The sequence below is a fragment of the Pangasianodon hypophthalmus genome, chromosome 22 (assembly GCF_027358585.1).
Source record: "Pangasianodon hypophthalmus isolate fPanHyp1 chromosome 22, fPanHyp1.pri, whole genome shotgun sequence".
NCBI lineage: Eukaryota > Metazoa > Chordata > Actinopteri > Siluriformes > Pangasiidae > Pangasianodon > Pangasianodon hypophthalmus.
Window position 1 is genome coordinate 6,587,622 of NC_069731.1, and position 19,958 is coordinate 6,607,579.

The following is a 19,958-nucleotide window of genomic DNA, read 5'->3' on the forward strand; positions in this document are numbered from 1 at the left end:
TCCGTCACAACACACCCACAATGAGATACTGAAGCTAATTACACCCTACCCGATTCCTTTTACAAGTCAGCACATCATTGTAAGAGCACATGACCTGGTTATAAATTTTAAACCAAAATGCATGATGACTCGATTAAATGTTTTTTACACAATTGAATGCTGTTTCCTCCATTCTTGAGGGGTCACATAAAACACCTTATTTTAAGCAGAACCTGGAGTGAGAATCCTAACAGTATCCTAGCCTCTAAATGTGCTAGTTTACCATCTCAGGGGATCATCGGGTTTTGGGAAACTCACAAATAATAGCTATACATGGCACAAACCTTGTGCCAGAGGTATTAAAACCAGTGTACCTGCAGGTATCAGCAAATTCAATTTAATGCTTTTAAGACCATTTTTTCCCCAAATGACCCAAAGATGCACTGTAAAATAGTCCACAAACAAAATCAGGTCTTCAAATCTAAAAATACATGCTGCAACTACACTGTATTTCCAAACACTCACTCCAGTTTTTTTTTTTTGGGAATCTTGGTGAAGCAATTTCTATTTCAGGAAAATCTGGACCTAGCAGTAATATCCAGCTAAAGCTCCAGATTGGTCACAAACTGTATGCTTAACCACATAATTATATTATAACATAACATACTTTCTCTGCAGTGTTGTATAAATAAATTTTGCTATCAAATCTCAGCTACCAACATTTTACTTAATTAACTGACTAATAGGAACCAAAACAAAATATTTGAGATTAATATTGTCCAAGCCACAGCCTGAGACATCTGTACAATTGCAGCTAGGAGTTAAAAGAAATAATTAGCAATAGCCTTGTTTGTGGATGCTACACTTGTTGCCAAACTAACAAGTAATAAGCTAATCGGCCAAGGTATCCTTGTACCTTTTATAATGTATTATTGTAGTTTCAAAAATAGTAGACGTTTCTTTATCTGTTCATTTACTTTCTTGTCCCAAAGAATAGTAATGTCACTGGTGACACTTGGTAGCAATGGTTTGGTAGCTAGCTAATTTGGTAGCAAGCTACTGAAATTTTCTAAGTTAGCACCGATTAGCTAGCACTATGTCAGAAACAAAATATAACATGGTGTGCTCCCTGAAAGTTGATTCTTTTCCTATAATAGCATGTCCCAAGTGTGTTTATTCTCCTTATACCACAGAAATATTGGGCAATGATTATAATTCTTATTTATTAATGAATGTCAGACATTTTATCTGTTTATAGTTACGTTTCATGTTGCAGAACTTGCAGTCCCCTTACCAGCTTCTCTTTTCTAATCTCGAGGTAAATAAGACAAAAAGAAAAATCAGAGAAATCATCTTCCATCCTCAGACTTTCTTGTGGAGGAAAACTTACATGAACAGCTTTACCTCTGACAGTTACAAAGCCCTGACACTGGAGACTCCTTCCTTAAATGGTAAATAAATATTTCTGGTTGTTGATAAATTTCACGTTATCAACAATTACGCACATTTCTCTTTATTAAATAACATGTTTTGGAGCATCGGGCATACAAGTCCCTGTTATTTGGAAGTTACTGTAGAAACTTTAACACACAGCTGGAACTACTGTAAGAGCTGCTGTTATAGAAAATTAAATCAACACCTTCAGACCAATCAGAATGGAGAATTCAATTGTGCTGTGGTTATTAGCTAGGATATTAGCTAGAATGTTGTAGGTTACCATAAATGTACATGATGAGAACATGGCTGTAAGCAATACTGACTGAACGCCATCAGCTGTCATTCTGAAATAGTTGCTTTAACTGTGACCCAGCGTTATGCATCCACAAGCAAGGCAGTCACATATTATGAAATAGAAACTAACCTCATTTAAGAGTGCTTTAACAATGGAGCATAACCATGAGGTAGAAATGCAGACTAGCTATATCCGCTGCTGAGCACTTGGTTCAGACTGTTATGCTACGTTTGGTGAAGTGGCATGGTTTGTGAAGTGGGTGTGGCTAAAGGTCATAAGACTTGAATTCCTGCTAACCAATAGTCTTTGTTTATTTAGTTGGCGTGGTCCTCATTATTTATATTTGATACTTAATAACAAAGAAATTAATGCTTGTGTATCGGGTCATTTTGTTTAATATCTCTGGAACACCTTTAGAACTGATATTTAAGGTTATTTTCAATGCCCTGCACCTTCACGGTCTAAGACATAGCCAACAACCGCCATACAGTGAGCAGTAAGACAGATTGGTCTTGTCTTGGTGCAAATGGGCAAAAAGCAATCAGGAGAAAATGACTTTGGGCACACGACCGTGCATGTAAACAGGAAGCGGGAGGGGAAAAAAAAATGGAGATGAGGGCTGGGAAGTACACTATTGCTCCATGTGTCTGTGCTCACTCGCATTCTCTCACTTCATTTAGCATTCAGGGCTTATTTATGTAATTGCAACAACCTGAGTGGCAATGGATGATGAAAAGACAAATGTTACATAACAGACATTTCTGACTCACATAGGCTAATTTCTGAGGTCGTACATGTGTGGCTGTGTGTGTGTAAGAGAGTGGGCACTAGGCTTCTCACATATTGACAGAACTTTCCAGTTTTAGTTGTTGTTTTTTCCCCCAAAGCTGAATTGTACTCGTACAAATGCGAAGGGCTCACTAGATTAAAGAGGAACAGTCATACGCTGTGACCCAGGCCACAGATGTGACTGGTCCCCAATTAGACTAATTATCAACAGGGAGCTATAAAAACACAACCCACATTGTGCACTGGTAAATGAGGTTAACACAGGTCGAGTTAAAGACCAACATGGCTGCCGTTCCAAAAATATTTTAGGAACATCGGCGCAAATGAGAAAAAGCTCCCGAATGAGAAAACCATGGTCTTGCTTTGATGCAAGGATAAAGCAGGTCTACTTTTCAGAAATGGACTATGTTGGACTCTAAGGTACTCAGCATGGCATCAGCCTGGGGGCTGTATTGATCTTCAAATGATGGCCAGTTTCAAGAAAATGGAGGCAAAGCACTCAAAATAGCCTTGTGTCTTGGTGGCAGACACCACCTGAGACAGCTTACAAACCTGTGCTGCCGGTTTTACAGAACCATGATGCTGTGTGGGTAATTAAACACCTCCATTGCTTACCGCTGACACCATGGCGGTGCAGGACTCATCCTTAGGAGGCCTGAAAGATAGCAGATGATCTATGATAAGTCCAAGAAGAGGAAGCTCATGTTGCATATTCTAGCCTAATCTTAAAGTGTGTAATTTGAGGCATATGTTTATGTAATTGACAGGAAGTATTTACTCTTGCTTCCTGTCAAATACTTTAGTATGCATGTTCAAGTTCTTAACTGATTTACACAACAGCCAATAGTGCTTGGGATATGCCATGCCCCTGCCGAGTCTAAACAAACTTGATAGTAGCTGGTTGAACTAGCTAAATATGAAGAAAATATGAGAGCCTTTTTTCAACTGTCCTCTTCATCTACACCAGTCGATTTTAACAAAGACGATATCCTACGCAGAGATGCTGTGTGTTGTTGGTACGTTTGATCCGAGGTTAACCGTCAGTGGAACCGATGGTAGCTGAGAGACATACGGTTATCACTAGAAGGCATCGGACACACCTTAATAGTAAATAAAAATGATACTCCTGATGGAGCAACCTCAATGGTGAATAATGACCGAGTCACCCCCAAGTTGGTGAAACACTCCACTAAAAGGTTCCTGTCACGTAGTGGCAAACCAAGGTGTGGTTGGAAATGTAAATAGTGTGCGGGGCGACACACAGCCAAAAATGGACAATGTCTGCTGCTGCTACTGTAGAAGAATACCCACTTCCGGGGGCAGTACATACATGAGCAAGAGAGCATTTGACAGTCTTGTGATGGACACAAGATGAGTACAGGATGAGTCAGAAATTTTATTATTTTCCCAGAGGTTAACTATAAAATTTAGAAATGGTATGATGCCACTTTTTCTTTTCTGATAACAATACTGATACTGAAACCTTGAGTATCAGCCAATATCGATAATGGTCCAATGTTTTTTTTTTAAACTACTAAGCTTTAAAATGATATCTTTTTATAATTTTGGAATCACTTCACAAAAAGACAGGAAGAAATATAAAGCTAAAACCCAAAACCGTTGTTTTTTTGTTTTTTTTTTAATTTTTCAGTGAATCTCTTTCACTTAGGCCTACATGGCGAATCTAATCAATACAACAGAGTGTAGAGTATAAAAATAATAATACCATTCCTAACAAAAAATACAATCGTGTCTCTTTATATGTAAACATTTCCAGTTCCGATTCATTTCCGAAAAATCTTTTTCAAATCCAATTCCAATCTTTTTCATTTGTTAAAGGATCACCTTGAACTTGTTCTTTTTCTTTTTCTCTGATATCCGAGCCACCAATTTTTTTCTAGCATCAACCTGATACCAATCCTGGGTATTGGATCGGTGCCAACTCTAAGAAAACTTTTTTTTTGTATTTTTTTTTTTTTTAGATATTCTATTGTATTGGTGTAAGGGAACAGTACAAACAGGTCTGAAACACCAATTCTGGTTAAAACTTACAACAGGGGCTACGTGAGTGAGTTTAGAAGGCCTTTTTCTATCAAATCACGCACTGCCATTCTGCAAAACCTCAGGATAATCCTACAAAAAAATAAAAAGTTACGCACGATAGGACAGTATCCAGGTTTCCAAAAAGCACGAGTGTTTATAGGGACGCTTGCTTTATTAGTGAACTTTGCGCTTTAGAAGAAGAGCTTAAGACACCGAATAGGACTCTCTTCTTGACAGTCTGTTGTATATTATCAAAATCCAGATCCCTGTGGAATTAGTTTAGCTTCCACTAAACCGCAAAAGTGCCTTTTTTTTTTTTTCCAAAGCAAGCTGCATGTTTGATATTTCCTCCTAAGTCTCCATTTGCCTCAGTGAGCATTTCCAGGCCAGTTTATATCCAGTGGAACTGGCTGATCCACTGGCTCTGAGCAAACCATCCACAGGGCAAACATCCGTCTGTTGTGGCTGCGTTCCCAGAACATCAGCACACCTGAAGCGTGAATCCAAACCAAGAAGATGGCAAAAACCAACGAGGCGTGGAGCTGATCAGATTCCGCCGTGCTTATATCTTCGAGATCGTTTCGTGCTGACTTTATTCAGAATCATCAAGAGGTGTCATTATTAGAGCAGGAGACCATTTTAAAGAGGTGGAGGAATCAAAACAATGGAAGCATGTGGTTCATTGGTCCACACACACACACACACACAAACACAAACACACTCTCACTAAATAATAAAGGGAGGGGCTCTGAGACCATCACCTAGGCTTTGTGTTCAGCATCAGATCAAGACAAAACCCAGTGTGCTCCAAGATTACATAGTCTCAATGGTTAACTGGCAACAAGAACAACAAACCAGTGTTGTCTTTGTGGACACAAAGCCTCAGACACAAGCTAGTCCAGGTAGATTAGCAAGCTAACTCACATGCACAGATGTCAAGATGTTGAGTGATCTCCTGAACAACACTGACTTATCCCAGCTGGATTCCCTGAATCGATCACATATGAAATCACAGGCGAAGAAGAAGAAGAAGAGGAGCACACTTACCACCATTCCGGGATCCAGATCAGACAGCTGCAAGCTGAAGACCTCCGTTTTCAGATCTACGCGTTTGTCTGGAAATAACGGTTCTCGGGACGATCGTGAAGCCTCTTCTTTTCCTGACGACATTAATCGAAGTTTTGCCTTACATTCTGATCTTTCCAAACGAGTGCGTTAACTCGTACCAGGACGAAGCGCCCGCTATGTGGAAACGCAGAGGGAGGAGGAGGAATGAGGAGAGGAGAGCAGAGGAGAGGAGGCGAGGCGAAACGTGTTCACTGCCTACACAGCATAGTGTTATCCAGGAGCGCTGGTACTTCCTTAAACAATCTCCACGCTGCTGTGAAACTGGCTTCATACAAGGAACTCAGTGGAAAATTCGCCATTTTTGCCGCGGTAACTGCATGGTTACAGCAGACGTCTTCTGCCCATGTGAGCCGCCGCTCTGAGCCTTCTCATCCTTCGCGTCTAAACACACGAACCAATGAGAGAAAAGCTGGGGGTCTATTAGACGCTGCCAAGAAAGCTCACACGGGGGGAGTCGGAAATTACACCGTTCACTGTGTATCACAATAGCGCAAATGACACACAAATAAACTATCACATTCATTCATACTATCTGTTTTAACATGTTTGCTCTGGACAGAACTCAGAATGCGGTTCATTTGTGGTTTTATTTCGATAAACAATCCCACGGCTCCCCCCTGTTTTTCAGAATGGGTCATTCCATGAAGTGCCCAGTCGGACAAAAGGAATCCAGGCGCGCGCCTCTCATGCGCGGGGCGGAGGGAGAATGAGGATGGTTCAGTCGCTAGTGGTCGGCATTTTGGATACTTCACACTCATACATGTCCGACTTGTCTCTGTTTGCTAGTATCTCGTTAAAGTAAACAAACACAAACGACTCGTTTTATTAATAACAATAATAATAATAATGGATTAATGTATATTAGTAGGGAGCCCCCCTGGTCACATACCTTCTTTAAAAAAAAAAAAAATAATGCGTGGATACAACTTATTAATGCGTGGGGACGGGATCCTAATGCGTGCAACGAGATAATCAAGTTATGGCCAGACTTAGTAACACATGGGAACGAGATAATTAAGTCATGGGAGCATCTTAGTAAGGTGTGGGAACGAGATCATTAAGCCATGGGCACATCTTAATAAGTCATGGACATGACTAAGACATGTAACACATGAAAACGAGATAAATAAATCACTGGCACAATAAGATAAATAAGTTATGGTCATGCCTTAGTGATAAGTGGGAACGAGATGGCCATGACTTAATGATCGCGAACCCATGTGTTACCAAGTCATGGCCATGACTTAATTATCTCATTTGCATGTGTTACTAAGTCACAGCCACAAATTTATTATCTCGTTTTCACGTGTTACTAAGTGGTTGCCATGACTAAATGATCTCATTCCCCTGTGTTACTAAGTCACAGCCACAAATTTATTATCTCGTTATCGCAAGTTACTAAGTGGTGGCCATGACGTAATGATCTCATTTTCATGTGTTACTAAGTCACAGCCATGACTTTATTACCTCGTTTTTGCGTGTTACTAAGTGGTGGCCATGACTTCATTATCTCATGAACATGCGCAACTAAGTCACAGCCATGACTTTATTATCTCGTGTTTGCATATTACTAAGTGGTGGCCATGACTTCATTATCTCATTCCCATGTGTTATTAAGTTGTAGCCATGTCTTCATGATCCCTTATCTCGCCTTACTAAGTCATGGCTATGAGTTAATGATCTCGTTCCCAGGTGTTAATAAGTCATGGCCACTGATTATTATTATTATTTATTATTTTTCTTATTAAGAGAATATATCGCCAGCTCCTTATATTAGTGCATAATCCCTATATTGCTGTTTGCACTGACTTAATATTACTCATTAATTACTGTTCCTCATGAGGTCTTGTGCTTTCTCTAACATTTCTGTTCTTCTTATTCATAAAAACAGACGAATAACTTCTCCATTTTCTAGACCTGCAGCCCTCAGACATGTTCTAGCAATTTTTTTTTGACAGAGACATAATTAAAGGAAGAGATAATAAAGTGTTTTTGTCGCACGTGTAAAAAAAAATCCCTTTCAGAAATATTTACTCTTCCCTTTGTGAAGATGTAATGCGCGGATTAAAGCAAGTGGAATAATTCCATGTGCATCTATTCAGAAATGAGTCAAATAAATAGTGCAACCTTCAGCTGCATGCGTAACAAACAGGCAATACAAAAGAAGGAATCTAGAAATACAAGCTGAAATATACAGTATATAAAAAAGCTGTGAGCAATCCTACCAGTCCCCCTTCTCTGCATCCTGGACACTGTGGTGTGTGAGTGTGTTTTCGTTTTGCTTCATGCTAAAGCAAAAGTGGACTCTGACTCTGAAATTAGGAAATGGGGCTTTTTCAAAACACATGATCTTATTCAATGCATGTCTGACAGGGAACCAAACATTGCTCTGAGGAACCACTTACAAACAACTTATTTTCGGTTAGCGTTTCCTGTAAAAGAGTCAAAATTCTCTTTAAGAGCTTTAAAAAAAAATAAATAAATAAATTCCACTCCTAAGCGCCTCCTAGTGGAAATATTAGGAATTGTCAGATGTGCAACCAGTCCTAATGACAAAAGATGTTATGGAAGATTCAATTTTTTTTTATCTCTTATTCTATTTTTTTTTTCAACAAATCTCAAATTTTACTGTATCTGTCTTCCACAATTTTCCGTCTCAAAGTCACCGAGGGAGAGGGAGGTACAGCTCCACGATTCCGCATTCGATCCTGAGCTAGTCACTGTGGAGTTTTACATATGCCTCTATAGGTTTCCTCTGGATTCTCCGGTTTTCTCCCATCTCCCAAAAACATTCCAGTGTGTGTGAATGTGTGGATTAAAGGTGTAACACAATGCCACTATCTGTTTTTAGAACCGTGTGCTATTCAGCCCTGCACTGTCCCCTACTGTGCCTATTGTCCTGTTTTAGTAGTTTTGTACTGTCTTGTGCTGTTTGAACGTTTGCACGTGCACTTTATCTAGTCTCTTGTAGTTCTGTGTTGTTTGATGTAGCACCATGGTCCAGGTGGAACGTTGTTTCGTTTCACTGTGTACAAACTAGCTGTATATGGTTGAAATGACAATAAAGCCACTTGTCTTTGTCTTGTCTTTGTCTTCTGTGTATCTGGTTAACACTCCAAATATCTGTCTGTATTCAGATTTAAACATGAAGTGGGCATTTTTTTAAAATAAATATGAACTCTATCACTATACCCCTGGAAACATTAGGAAAAACAACCAGAAGTAGAAATGGCATAACTATCAGTATGGACTGTGAATTCTGACTTTGAGAGTTCACCAATCTCAGCTACATCAATCCAGTTAATAATTGTTCTTAATAAAGTTTTTTTGGACCTGCTCTCAATATTTCCAATGATTTTAGTAGGTTCTACAGGGTGTCCCAAAAGTCTCCATACATAGCAGACTGTGTTTGCCAGCACCACGTCAGTTGTGCCTTCATCAGTGGATGTTCGTTGTTGTCCACTTCTTGGCTGGTCTGCAAACTTCCAGTCTTTTTGAATTTGTTAATAAGTTTGGCAACAGTGTTGTGTGTGTGTGATGTGCTTGCCATGTTTCCTGTTAAAGTCCATCACAATCTTGCGACGGCTTCCTGATCCAGCCATGAGAATGATTTCCCAAAAGGTAAACTACCTAGCAGCCCAATTTAAACCACTACAGCCCTGACCAGGCAGTTACTAAGGATGAATAGCTGTGATAAAAGTCACATGACCTCAGATTTACTCAGGGTTCATAAATATCATATTTAATTGCAAATTTTAACTCCAGAACTCCTTAATCTAATGAGAAAAGCAATCCAGCTAACACTAAAGAAACAAAATCTACAAAATGGCATGCAAAATAAAACATGAGGTTTATTGACAAGTCTTGCATTTTGTATACCAGCTCCTTCTAACATCAAATTAAAAGAACAAGATGGTTATTTCTGGTAACTGGGTGAGCAAAAATCAAGATAAAACACAACATTGTACTACATAGGTTTGAAAGTTTATGTTGAATGCAATTTTAAAAGACTTGGATCAATACAAAAAGAGGAAGTGTCAGTGCAGTGCATTCTAATGACCTGGGTAGTGAAATGTGACTAAAATGAGAACCAACACTGCACTGCAGCCAATGTCATTAATCAAAGCTTCACACTTTATGCACACTTTATACTGATCCACTCCTATCCCCTACTACCACAGATGTGTATTAGAACATCAATAAATTCCAGTCTTTCCCATCTTGAGGCTGTTGGTGTGTAGCAGGAGATGGAGGTGTGTAGCACTCTCTCACACTTGCACTACAGTTCTCTCAGAGCTTATCTAAGCCCGAGCTTCTTTTTCTCCTTCTGCTTTTTGCGTACAATCTCCAGGTTCCTGTCTTTCCATGTGCTCTTTCGCAATTTGATGGGTCTGCTGCCTACATATTTTCCTGTAAGCATACAAAATCATTGCTGTAGCAAAGGACAGATATTCACACAAAGATTAAAAACTGTCTAAGAAAAAGAGTAATAATAATAATATATAGAGTAATAATAATTTAATCTTGTCTAAGATTAAATTAGTGACAAATGCATTTTTTCTTCTGGGGTCTGGGCTTAATAATCTATATCATGAACCTGGTTCCAAAGAGCTATATCTCCACTCACCGTTCATCTCCCTCATGGCACGCACATAGTCATTGGGGTCCTTGAAGCTGACAAAGCCATAGCCCTTGGTCTTCCCAGTGCGTTTGTCTCGTACCACTTTAGCCTTCAGAAAGGATGGATAGCGACTGAATGCTCTTGTCAGGATGTCGTCGTTCACCTCATTACCCAGATCTCCACAGAATATCCTAAAGTCATCTGGATAAAGAATCCGGAAGAAACACACATACGTATTACTCTCGAGTTCTCATTCTGAGAAGTTGAGAGTTGTTTTAGAGAAATGGGAGCATGCATGGTTCAACTATGAAAAGTCCCAGATTCACTGCTAAATTCAGACATTCAACATTTTACTTACTTATCTTCCGGAAAAAAAAACAAAAACAAAAAACAAAGAAAAAACCCCAAAAAAAAAGCTACTGGATTTAAAACAAACAAATTTCAGTCCATAAATGTTCAACTGTAAACAGTGATAACGCATGTACCTGTGTCCCACTCTGCTAGGCTGGAGTCTTCCCAAGTTGTGCCCGCGGCTGTACGGATGCATTTCCTCACTTTCTCCTGTTTCCCTTTCTTCTTATCCTCCGTGATGCTCTCTGGTGGCTACACAAGCAGAGAATTAAACATGGCCATCACACACATACACTCAGCAGAAGGCTGCTCTAAGACATTGTTTTGTGCCTTTTCATTTCTTTCATGCTAAATACAAGACAACAAAGAGGACTGAAGAGAACTGTCCAAACTGTTCAAACCCTTTCAGGGGTGGACAAATCACTACTACAGGCATCCAGGACAAGCAGGTCTCATATCTAGCCTGTTCATAGTGGCCGATCCACCAGAGGAAGAGAAAAATGCATTTCACAGGGGTGTGACACCCCAATGCTGTAACTATAGTGCGCATTACTTGCTCCACCTGCTGCGCTACACACATTGTCTGAGGTGCAGGTTGGCTGACGGTGGAATGATTTTAACTAGGCCGATGAACCAGCATGCACAGATGACATACGATCTTTTACCAAGCTAAACAAAGGTTGATGAGAAGCCTGCTAGCACAACATAGTCACCTTTTACTTTGTCTTTTTAAAAGCTAAAAAGACAAAGTAAAAACACCAGCAAGAATCGATTAATATCTTTTAAGAGTGCTGTGAAAATGTGTTGCGAAAACCAAATCTCATTACTCACTGGCTAAAGACCTACTGACTTTTTGTATTGCTTAGGAGAGGATAATACTCAGTCATTTGCTGACCTTAGTCTGTATTAATCCACTTACCTAGCAAACTAGCTTGCCATACGTTATTACATTAAGTCACATTAATTACGTTAGCACATTTTAACCTAGTTAGTATCTGTGCAACTGGGCAGCACACGGGAAATTTTACTAGCCCAGTGTGCTAGCTAATAAATGTTTGATTTGTCCACACTGCATTAACATTAGTAATGACTAAGACATTGGCTACGTTTATATGCACATCAATATTCCGATATTAATCGGAATTTGGTAATATTCTGATTACTACTGAGTCACGTATACACTGCAATCCGATTGCCTGACTCAGATTAAGACAATATTCTGATTCCCACCCCTGGAATATGCCTGTTTTTCACTGGAAATTTGCTGCATGTAAACACCTTATTCAGAAAATCCACTGAAAGCATGCTCAGTCTGCAAGGAATTGTGGGTGCTAACATATTTAGGAATGGCAACTCAGGCATACTTACAACAACCATGTATACAGGAATAATCCAATGCCTGTATGCATATAAACATCGTATTCGGAATATGGCTGCAATTCATTGAATTTGATCAATTCAATGAATACAGAATTTGATGTGCATGTAAATGTAGACATTGTCAAATTATTATACAGCACATACCTGCAAAGCAAGGAGCAAATCACATCTAATGCTTAAAAAAAAAAAAAAAAAAAGAAAAGAAAAAAAAAGATGGCCGTTTATGAATTTTATGGTGACTGGGTGGAAAGTTCAGTACCTCTATGTGTACAGGCTCCGGCTCAGGCATCGTCGGCCCGATGACGCTGTCATCCGTGACGCTGTCCTTCTTGGCCTCCAGGAGCCCGGCTGCCATCACAGCTGCCTGCTGTTCAGCTACGGATGCTGCCAGCTCCTCCTGGCATTCATTACAAATGCAGACGATTAACGAAACCAATATAGCTCAACTATTTTAATTTAATAGAATTAAAAAAAATGGCAGTCAGCAAACAAACCAAACTAGAATATGATCATCAGTTCAATGCTTGCTTGTTTGGTTAATGTTCAGCTATTTTTGGAGAGCGTTTTAATCCATAATTTATATCAACACCATGTTTAATGAGATATGGTAAAATGCTTACAACTGCACAGCCACAGCTGTGAGAAGCTTGTTTTTTTTCTTTTCGACTGTATTAATGCTTCATAATTATAATTTTTTATACCACAGCACTGATGAATTCTCAAATCTGATCTAACAGCAGCTCAGACAGTAGATCTGTCTGTAAGGCTTATGTTAATGCACTTGTTCTAATGTGTTATCATTTCTACAGCTAATTCAAAGGGACTTAACGTACTAATAAATGTGTTAAATGGCAAATCAGTAAAATCTGACTAAGAATTCAAAAGGTTTCAAAAGGTACAGCATTGTTCCTTTATAAATTAACAATATATTAATCATTGTAAAATTGTTGCTCTATAAGAGGAAAAATGTTGTGTTTTTTACATTCTAAAGTCTGAAGAGACATGGAAAGAGAATCTTCTAAAGCATTATGTTGTGTATGTGTGAAAAGTCTTTACCATGCGTGCTTGTCTCTGTGCTCTCATGTCTGGTCTCTGGCGGGCGGGCGGTGCTGTATAAACGGTGGGGGCTGCCTGTATAATGCTGGGGGTAACTTTGGGCGGAGCCTGCGTCACTGGCCGAGGTGGTGCTGCCACCACTGGGTTCATTGTCTCAACCTGCCAAAGGATTCAATTTTGCATTAATTTCTCCAGCCATTAGTCACTGGTAAAACTACTATTACTGACGTGTTAAGGAATGTATTGTAATATTTGAATAAAAAAAAGTTTTAAGCTTGGATGAAGTGGAAAAGTTGGCAAAAAGATACAGCTATATCTTTTTTTCTCATAAATCATTATATTTACAATAAACTAAATATGTATTATTTTTGTTTGCATTGGAATAGCTATTTACATCATCAACAGTTTACACTTTACAACAGTTTTAACTTTCTTAATATTAATGATACACTTTGAGGGAAGACACACCTCATATGATTCAAAGTAACACTGAAATGATTTCTAGTTGATAAAGCCATTAAAGATTTTTTTTTTCTTCTTCTTTCAGGATCAAAAATTGAGACCGGTCTAAATGTAAACCTACTGAAGTTCTAGGTCTTATTTATTTTACACCAATTTTGGAGTCACAGTATCAGTAAAAGGTACTTCATCATTTTGGTTTGCAATGACATCCTGGATCTCCTCACTGTTTCATGATACAATTGGGAACTAACAGAGTACCACTCATTTCTGTTGGTGCAACAAGTGGAAGAAGCAGAGTTCGAGTTTTTTGGTGTCAAACGTGCCAGTGTTTTTGTGCAGTGGAAACGAAAGCCCTTACAGGCGTAACTGGGTTCATTGGCCCCATAGGCGGTCCGATGGAAGCCATAGGATGCTGAGGCGGTCCGGCCATTGGGGGCGCCATCATCATTGGTGGTGGGGGAGGAGGGCGGGGCAGTGGAGGTGCCATCATACCGTGCGGTGGAGGGCCGCGCATCATTGGCTCTCTCTGTCCCCCTGAGAGATGCATTACAGAAAAGGACTGAGAAAGATTATGAGAACGACATGCATCCAAACTGCCACTAAGGCTTCGCTCTCTATAAAACTTTCTAAGCTTTAGCTAGACCACATCAGTAGAATTGTTCAAACAACATTAAATTGGTATAATACATTGTTGGCCAGTTACCTGGTCTTTGTAGGATGTGTGGAACAAACGCAGGTCGCATCATTGGCGGAGGCCGCACTGCAGGTACGGCTAAGAAAAAAGGATTTGCCGCAAACGACATTACATCTGTGCTGATGCTGCAACATAACTTAAAGTAATACAATCACTGATACATGCCCTACCTGGACCAACGAATGCAGGAGGTGGAGGTCCGACTAACGTAGCAGCTCTTGCCTCCAAGCTCTGTTGGACCTGTAGAAGGAAGGGAAAGATTATTTTCCACTTAGCACTTTTTTATATTCATTGAACAGTTAACACATTAAGTAACACAAGCTAACAATGTTCACTGATGCTCAATAAATGCATGCAGATATTTCTGATTTATTTCAATTTGAAAAGTGTCTGAATAATTCAACCAAAACCGAGTGTATCTGCATTCAATAAGAAAGTAATAAGTGCTTATTTTAAAACGTTTAGGTGTCTAATGGAGAAACCATTAGCTTTTAAATGACCTGATGTCTTAATAATAAATAGCAAATTAAAACTTAAATCAGTTCCACTCTGTAATTCCACCAAGCACACAAGTTTCCTTTTACTTTTAGACGTAAGCTTAAACGATTATTTAGGATCAAATTAGCCACCCAAAAGCATTATAGCATTATAGGACGGCTTAGAGAACAGTATCACGAAACAGTTTATCAGCAGCATTTGCTGAATGACATGAAAGACACTGCTTAATAAACAATTATAGTTATGCCTCTATATGTCTCATATATCATATATCATATATACATGTCAGGTCTTGTGTGAAATGTTGAAATTTCATTCAGGTTTGTAGCAGTAAATTAATTATGTTAACAGTTGGAATGACCTGGAGTTACCATCACTGGCAACTGGCTTTAAGACAAGTTGTGATTGGTTTACATACGTACCTGTTGGTAGGTGTTTGTGCCTATGATGGGCCGGACCACCGGCATAGCCGGCACAGCCAGAGCCACTGGAACAGCCTCCACTACAGGAGGGCCTCCTGCAGTCACAGCCACCGGTCCTCCCAAAACCTCCTGCTCGAACCTGCACAGAAAACCATTAGTGCATGAAGACTGAGTGCAGACATCGGGGCCATATTATATCATGTACACAGGTTGCTATATTAGGACATCAACACCAGCCTGAATAACACTCATGATATTAAATATATCATAAGATAGTGAGATACTGGAGGAAAGGTACATTATCATAGCGGTACTCACAGCGCCATCTCTGCCTCCATCTCCTTGAGGCGCTCCTCGCCTGATTTTAGTGCCATCATGAGGGACTCCTGGAAGAGAGTTATGGTCAACTACTGAACAGTGCCACATTCATATAAACATTCATGCCTACACCAACGAGAGGTCCACAATTATGCTCTTACCTCGTGTGTGTATGTGTGTATGTATCATGTTCTGTTACGTGAGCAGCTTACTCTATCCTCTCCACAAGCATTTAAATTTTTTGGCTATACACTGACGACATTTGGGTTTGAGATCAAAAGATAATTATGAAATGATAGATTGGGATTTCAGCTTTCATATCCTGATATTTACATATTTAGATGTATTAAACAACTTAGAACATAGCACCTTATGCAGAATGACTTCAGCAGTCTACAGAAACATTCTGTCTGCCAATTTACAGAGAAATTCATCCAATCTAATAGGGAGGAACTTCATCATGCAGCTAGACAGTGACCCAAAACACACTGCCAACACAACAAAGGACTTCATCAGTGGAAAAAGGTGGAAGGTTTTAGACTTCCAAGTCAAACAGCAGACTGTAACCCAGTAGAGCCTGCATTTTACCTCCTGAAGAGGAGAAACCTGTTGTTAGCCAGTCACACAAAATATCGCGAGACTACACGGTATTTCTGACAGACCAAATCTCACTGCCAATTTACAACATTTCTCCTTTATTGTATTGTACTTTTTATTTATTTCTTTCACCTCTGATTACCTAATGCGTCTTTTAACAGGCTGTATAGAGATCAACGAAGGAAGAAATAGTAAAGAAGAGAAGTTAGCACCAAAAGCAAGCACCAATACAGCGTCAATAATGTCTGCTAGCTTAACTTAGCTGTATCTAGCTAACTGGCTAGCCATATAAACCTATAAGACTTTAAATATAAACAAAAGAGGTTGCTAATATGTAATTTTTATAATTACGAAATTAAACAAACAAACAAACAAACAAAAAATAGTCGGAGAAATAACTAACTCATTGACTCACTTGGTTTAAATTCAGCGGCTTGCAGTTAGCACTCTTGCTAGCTAGCTAAATTGTTCAAACTGAAAACTACTTGCCGGTGAGCTACTGCAAAAGCGTTGTCTGGGGTGTAAGAGTTGCTAAAAAAAACAAAACAAAAGATATCTTTACCTTAAGTATCAAACACCTCAAGCAATAAAGCAAAAACCGAAGAGAAATATTTGGTTAGAAAGTCGTCATTCCTCTTCTTCTGTGGAATTAATGGCGTCTAACATGGTGACAAGATGGCGTGTAGCGCCCCCTGCCGAGAGAAAGAGATTCCTCCTGATTTATTTATTTATTTGTTTTTTTTGTTTGTTTGTTTGTTTAAATTGATTTTTCAACGAGGTAACACAGTCACAAAACATATACATCCAAAAATACATATTTATCAGAAGATTATACCTCTTTTACCTTATAACAAAAGTCAGTCATATAACTGCTATGTCAGTTATCTCTTTCAGCAGCAGAGATGTCTAATCAGCTTTATTATTGTTCTTTATAGAAATGAAAGAATGATTAAAAAATCTTTAAGTCAGTGAAAAACAATCTAATCTTTGGTACAATTACATATATTTTCCTTTGTGTATGTGATATTTCCTGAAAATTGTATTATCAATTTCTAGTAAACCGGTATCATAATCCATAAACAAGACCACTGGATCAGTTATTTTTATAATCTTGTGAAAATTAGACCACAATAATTTTGTGTAAACACAACTGAAAAATAAATGTATTTTGTTTCTGATTCTTCTTTACAGAAACAACATAACAGAGAAAACCCTTCCTTGAACTTACTAATAAAGACATTGCAAGGATAAAGTCGATTTATTATTTTAAACTGGATTTCTCTGACATTGTTTGAGATTCCTTGTGTTGTTAGAATTATGCCATTAGAAATTTTAATTAAAATGCAAAAATCTGAATTTCAATGTCATTATTTTTTTTATTTGGAACATAACATCAGATTTGTATTTTGAACTGAAATTGAATTTTGTGGGGAAAAAAAATCCAAAAACTTCATTACACACTGAAGAGTGTATATGATTTAATATTTTACATTCAAAATGAAGTATGTGTATAATCAATTTACACAAATTCAAAGTAATAACGTTCAAATTCGGCAGCATGGTTGAGCATTGGAGCCTCACACCACCAGGGTTTCTGCTTGGATCCTGAGGGTTTATCCTCAGGTTACAGTCTGTACATGTTCTCCTTGTGTCTCTATGAGTTTCCTCAGAGTTTTCCGGTTTCCTCCCACCTCCCAGAACATTCCCTCCTAGCATTCCTGGGACAGGTTCTGAACCCTGACCATTTCATATTTCGATAAATAAATTAAAAAAAGGTTTTAGTTCATTCAAGTTCACTCAAGTCTTAACTGCCTTATATTGGGTTCATTAAATAGTACCCTATAGCATAAGCCACATGCGACTGCTTCATGACTTTGACAAGGCTATGTTGTTATTAATGGCGTCCTGCCCCACCAGAATTTATGGTCATTAGCCGCTCCTGTGTCACATGAGGAAAAAAAATAGTGTAAGAATGTCCTCTGTGGCCGCAATATCATATCTGCAAGGTGGAAATTTTATTCGCTTGGCCGCATTCAGGTTGAGTTCAGACAGGAAATACTGTTTAGTTCAGTTTCTGTCCCAGTGCTGTTAAACTGCTCATTTCCTGAATAGAATTCCACACAAATGACACAAGACACATGAAAAGTTAAATACAAAATTTATTAGCAGGTGACATTAATATTTCTTGACTAGAAATGCATTTTGGTTCTTCATTAACCGTACAGTTACAATCAGTGGCAAGCAAAACTGTTCAGGTACCAACAAAGTTCTCAGTCAGAGGTAACGACAGTTTAGTTTAGGTACGTCTTGAATTTTGTATATTCGCCAAAATGTCACTGCATATATTTTATGTTGGTAATTTATAATAAAACAATAATGATAAAAAAAAAACAAACAAAGGTGACGCTGCTGACTTGATCATAATAACAAATAATTTTGGGGCCAATTATTCAGTCTGTGATATAAAACCTAAATCAGAATGTGAAGTTATTATCCATTGAAAGAATGAACAGTGAAAAAGTATATCATGATTCCCTTTTTTATATTGGCACCCATCATCCATCCATCAATCATACAGCTTAAAAATAATTCTCTTTTAACTTTATATACAAAATAACCTGAACCTCAAGTTCAAAAAACAAAATAGGAGCCAGTGTACAAATGATTTTAGCATTTAAAAAAAAAAAAAAAAAAAAAAAAAAAATCCCAACAAAAACAACAAACATATTGCAATATTGCACATACTTATCAATTCATATACTACTCCTGTGATGTGAAATGTTCAGCTGGTATTGTAAAATACATGCTCTAATTAAATATATTGCAAATAAAATCATTACAGGGTAAAACTGTTACGTATTCTTAGAACACAGATGGAAGATTTTAGCCAAAAAAAAGGTTTCTTAAGGTTTTTAGTGGTTCTTGATTCCATCTTTCTCAATGCTAGACAAACACTGCTATTGCGTATATGTAAGTTCTATATAAAACCTTTTTATATTTCCCCAGAGCCACAAATCAAAGAACCCTGAATGGCTTTAGATTTAGCCTTTTTAAAGTGTGTGGGTTTTATTCCCCCAAAAATGTCCTAGTCAATATTCCATGGTATTCAGTGTTCTTATTTGGATGCTGTGTTTTTCATTTACAGGAGTAATGTGTGTGTGTGTGTGTGTGTCGGGGGCTATAGGCACACAGAAGATTTTAAGATCTGCAAAATCAGTTGAAAATAAGGTTTGGAAAAGCTCATCTTACAGCTCATAGAAACTCTCAGCAGTGTTACAGTTCTTTAAGGCAAAGTGAGCTGTGCTTTTAAGAGAAATCCTGTTTTCCCAGCGTGCATCCTTCAGTCTCAGGGTGTGTGATGATTGTCTTTAGTGTTTATGACGCAAAAAATCAGGATTTCTCTCTTGCTGTCCTTAACTGTTGGTTCTCTTTTCACAGCCCTAGAGGGATCCGAGAAAAGGCACCTCATATCCAGAAACCCACGCGCTGCCTGATTCGAATAAAGTTTTCCATGAACAGTGTGACCCAGGTCACAGATCCCAGTGCAGCATGGGAGAGAGGGTCGGATCGCTAGTTCAGGCGCTCTTGACATGCCCCAAATCCCTCTATCAAAGATCATTCACCGTCTTCATGGATATTTCTTCCACATTCTTGTTTTCCCTCTTCTCTCTTTTACGCTTCTGTCGATTTCTCGGCTGTCAGCTGCTCCCGGTCCGAGACGTCGTCATCTTTCGGTGGTCGTGCTCGATCAAAAAACCCACACTGAGGAACAAGTGAAGAGAAACAGACAAGGATGAAAAGAGGGAGGGACTTGAAAATAAATTACATCATGTGTGGGTTAGCAAGAGATTATATATACATACATATATATATATATCAGCATACCCT

The 19,958-nt window shown here is 38.6% G+C and overlaps 3 protein-coding genes across 8 annotated transcripts in view; all 3 read right to left on the reverse strand.

The window, feature by feature from the left end:
- arhgap33 (Rho GTPase activating protein 33) overlaps positions 1 to 8,116 on the reverse strand; it is a 57,416-nt gene extending 49,300 nt beyond the window's left edge. For 2 of the 5 annotated variants that reach the window (XM_053227897.1, XM_053227895.1), the window contains exon 1: positions 5,591 to 5,729. Coding sequence is in view for 3 of the 5 variants with exons in the window: in XM_053227894.1 (XP_053083869.1) it covers positions 5,591 to 5,713 (123 nt within the window). In the remaining 2 variants the exon portion in view is untranslated. Of the gene's footprint in view, positions 1 to 5,590; positions 6,555 to 7,896 lie in introns of those variants that run through there. The other 3 variants (XM_053227893.1, XM_026924007.3, XM_053227894.1) reach the window with 3 other exon arrangements.
- Positions 8,117 to 9,502: 1,386 nt separating this feature from the next.
- Positions 9,503 to 16,775, reverse strand: rbm42 (RNA binding motif protein 42). Of its 2 annotated transcripts, none has more exons than XM_026923938.3 (11): positions 16,633 to 16,775; positions 15,474 to 15,541; positions 15,156 to 15,294; positions 14,406 to 14,475; positions 14,245 to 14,313; positions 13,900 to 14,075; positions 13,080 to 13,238; positions 12,283 to 12,420; positions 10,778 to 10,895; positions 10,299 to 10,493; positions 9,503 to 10,081 (listed from the first exon to the last, which is right to left on the reverse strand). In XM_026923938.3, exons 2-11 carry the CDS (start codon positions 15,530 to 15,532, stop codon positions 9,969 to 9,971), a joined length of 1,236 nt encoding a protein of 411 aa, XP_026779739.1. In that variant the 5' UTR covers positions 15,533 to 15,541; positions 16,633 to 16,775; the 3' UTR covers positions 9,503 to 9,968. The 2 variants fall into 2 exon arrangements, with proteins under 2 accessions (XP_026779739.1, XP_026779740.1); XM_026923939.3 differs by lacking the exon at positions 16,633 to 16,775 and adding an exon at positions 16,486 to 16,626.
- A 1,436-nt stretch (positions 16,776 to 18,211) lies between these two features.
- itga8 (integrin, alpha 8) overlaps positions 18,212 to 19,958 on the reverse strand; it is a 101,021-nt gene continuing 99,274 nt past the window's right edge. The window contains exon 30 of the mRNA XM_053227832.1: positions 18,212 to 19,832. Within this exon, the coding sequence (XP_053083807.1) occupies positions 19,743 to 19,832 (90 nt within the window). The 3' untranslated portion in view covers positions 18,212 to 19,742. The remainder of the gene's footprint in view (positions 19,833 to 19,958) is intronic.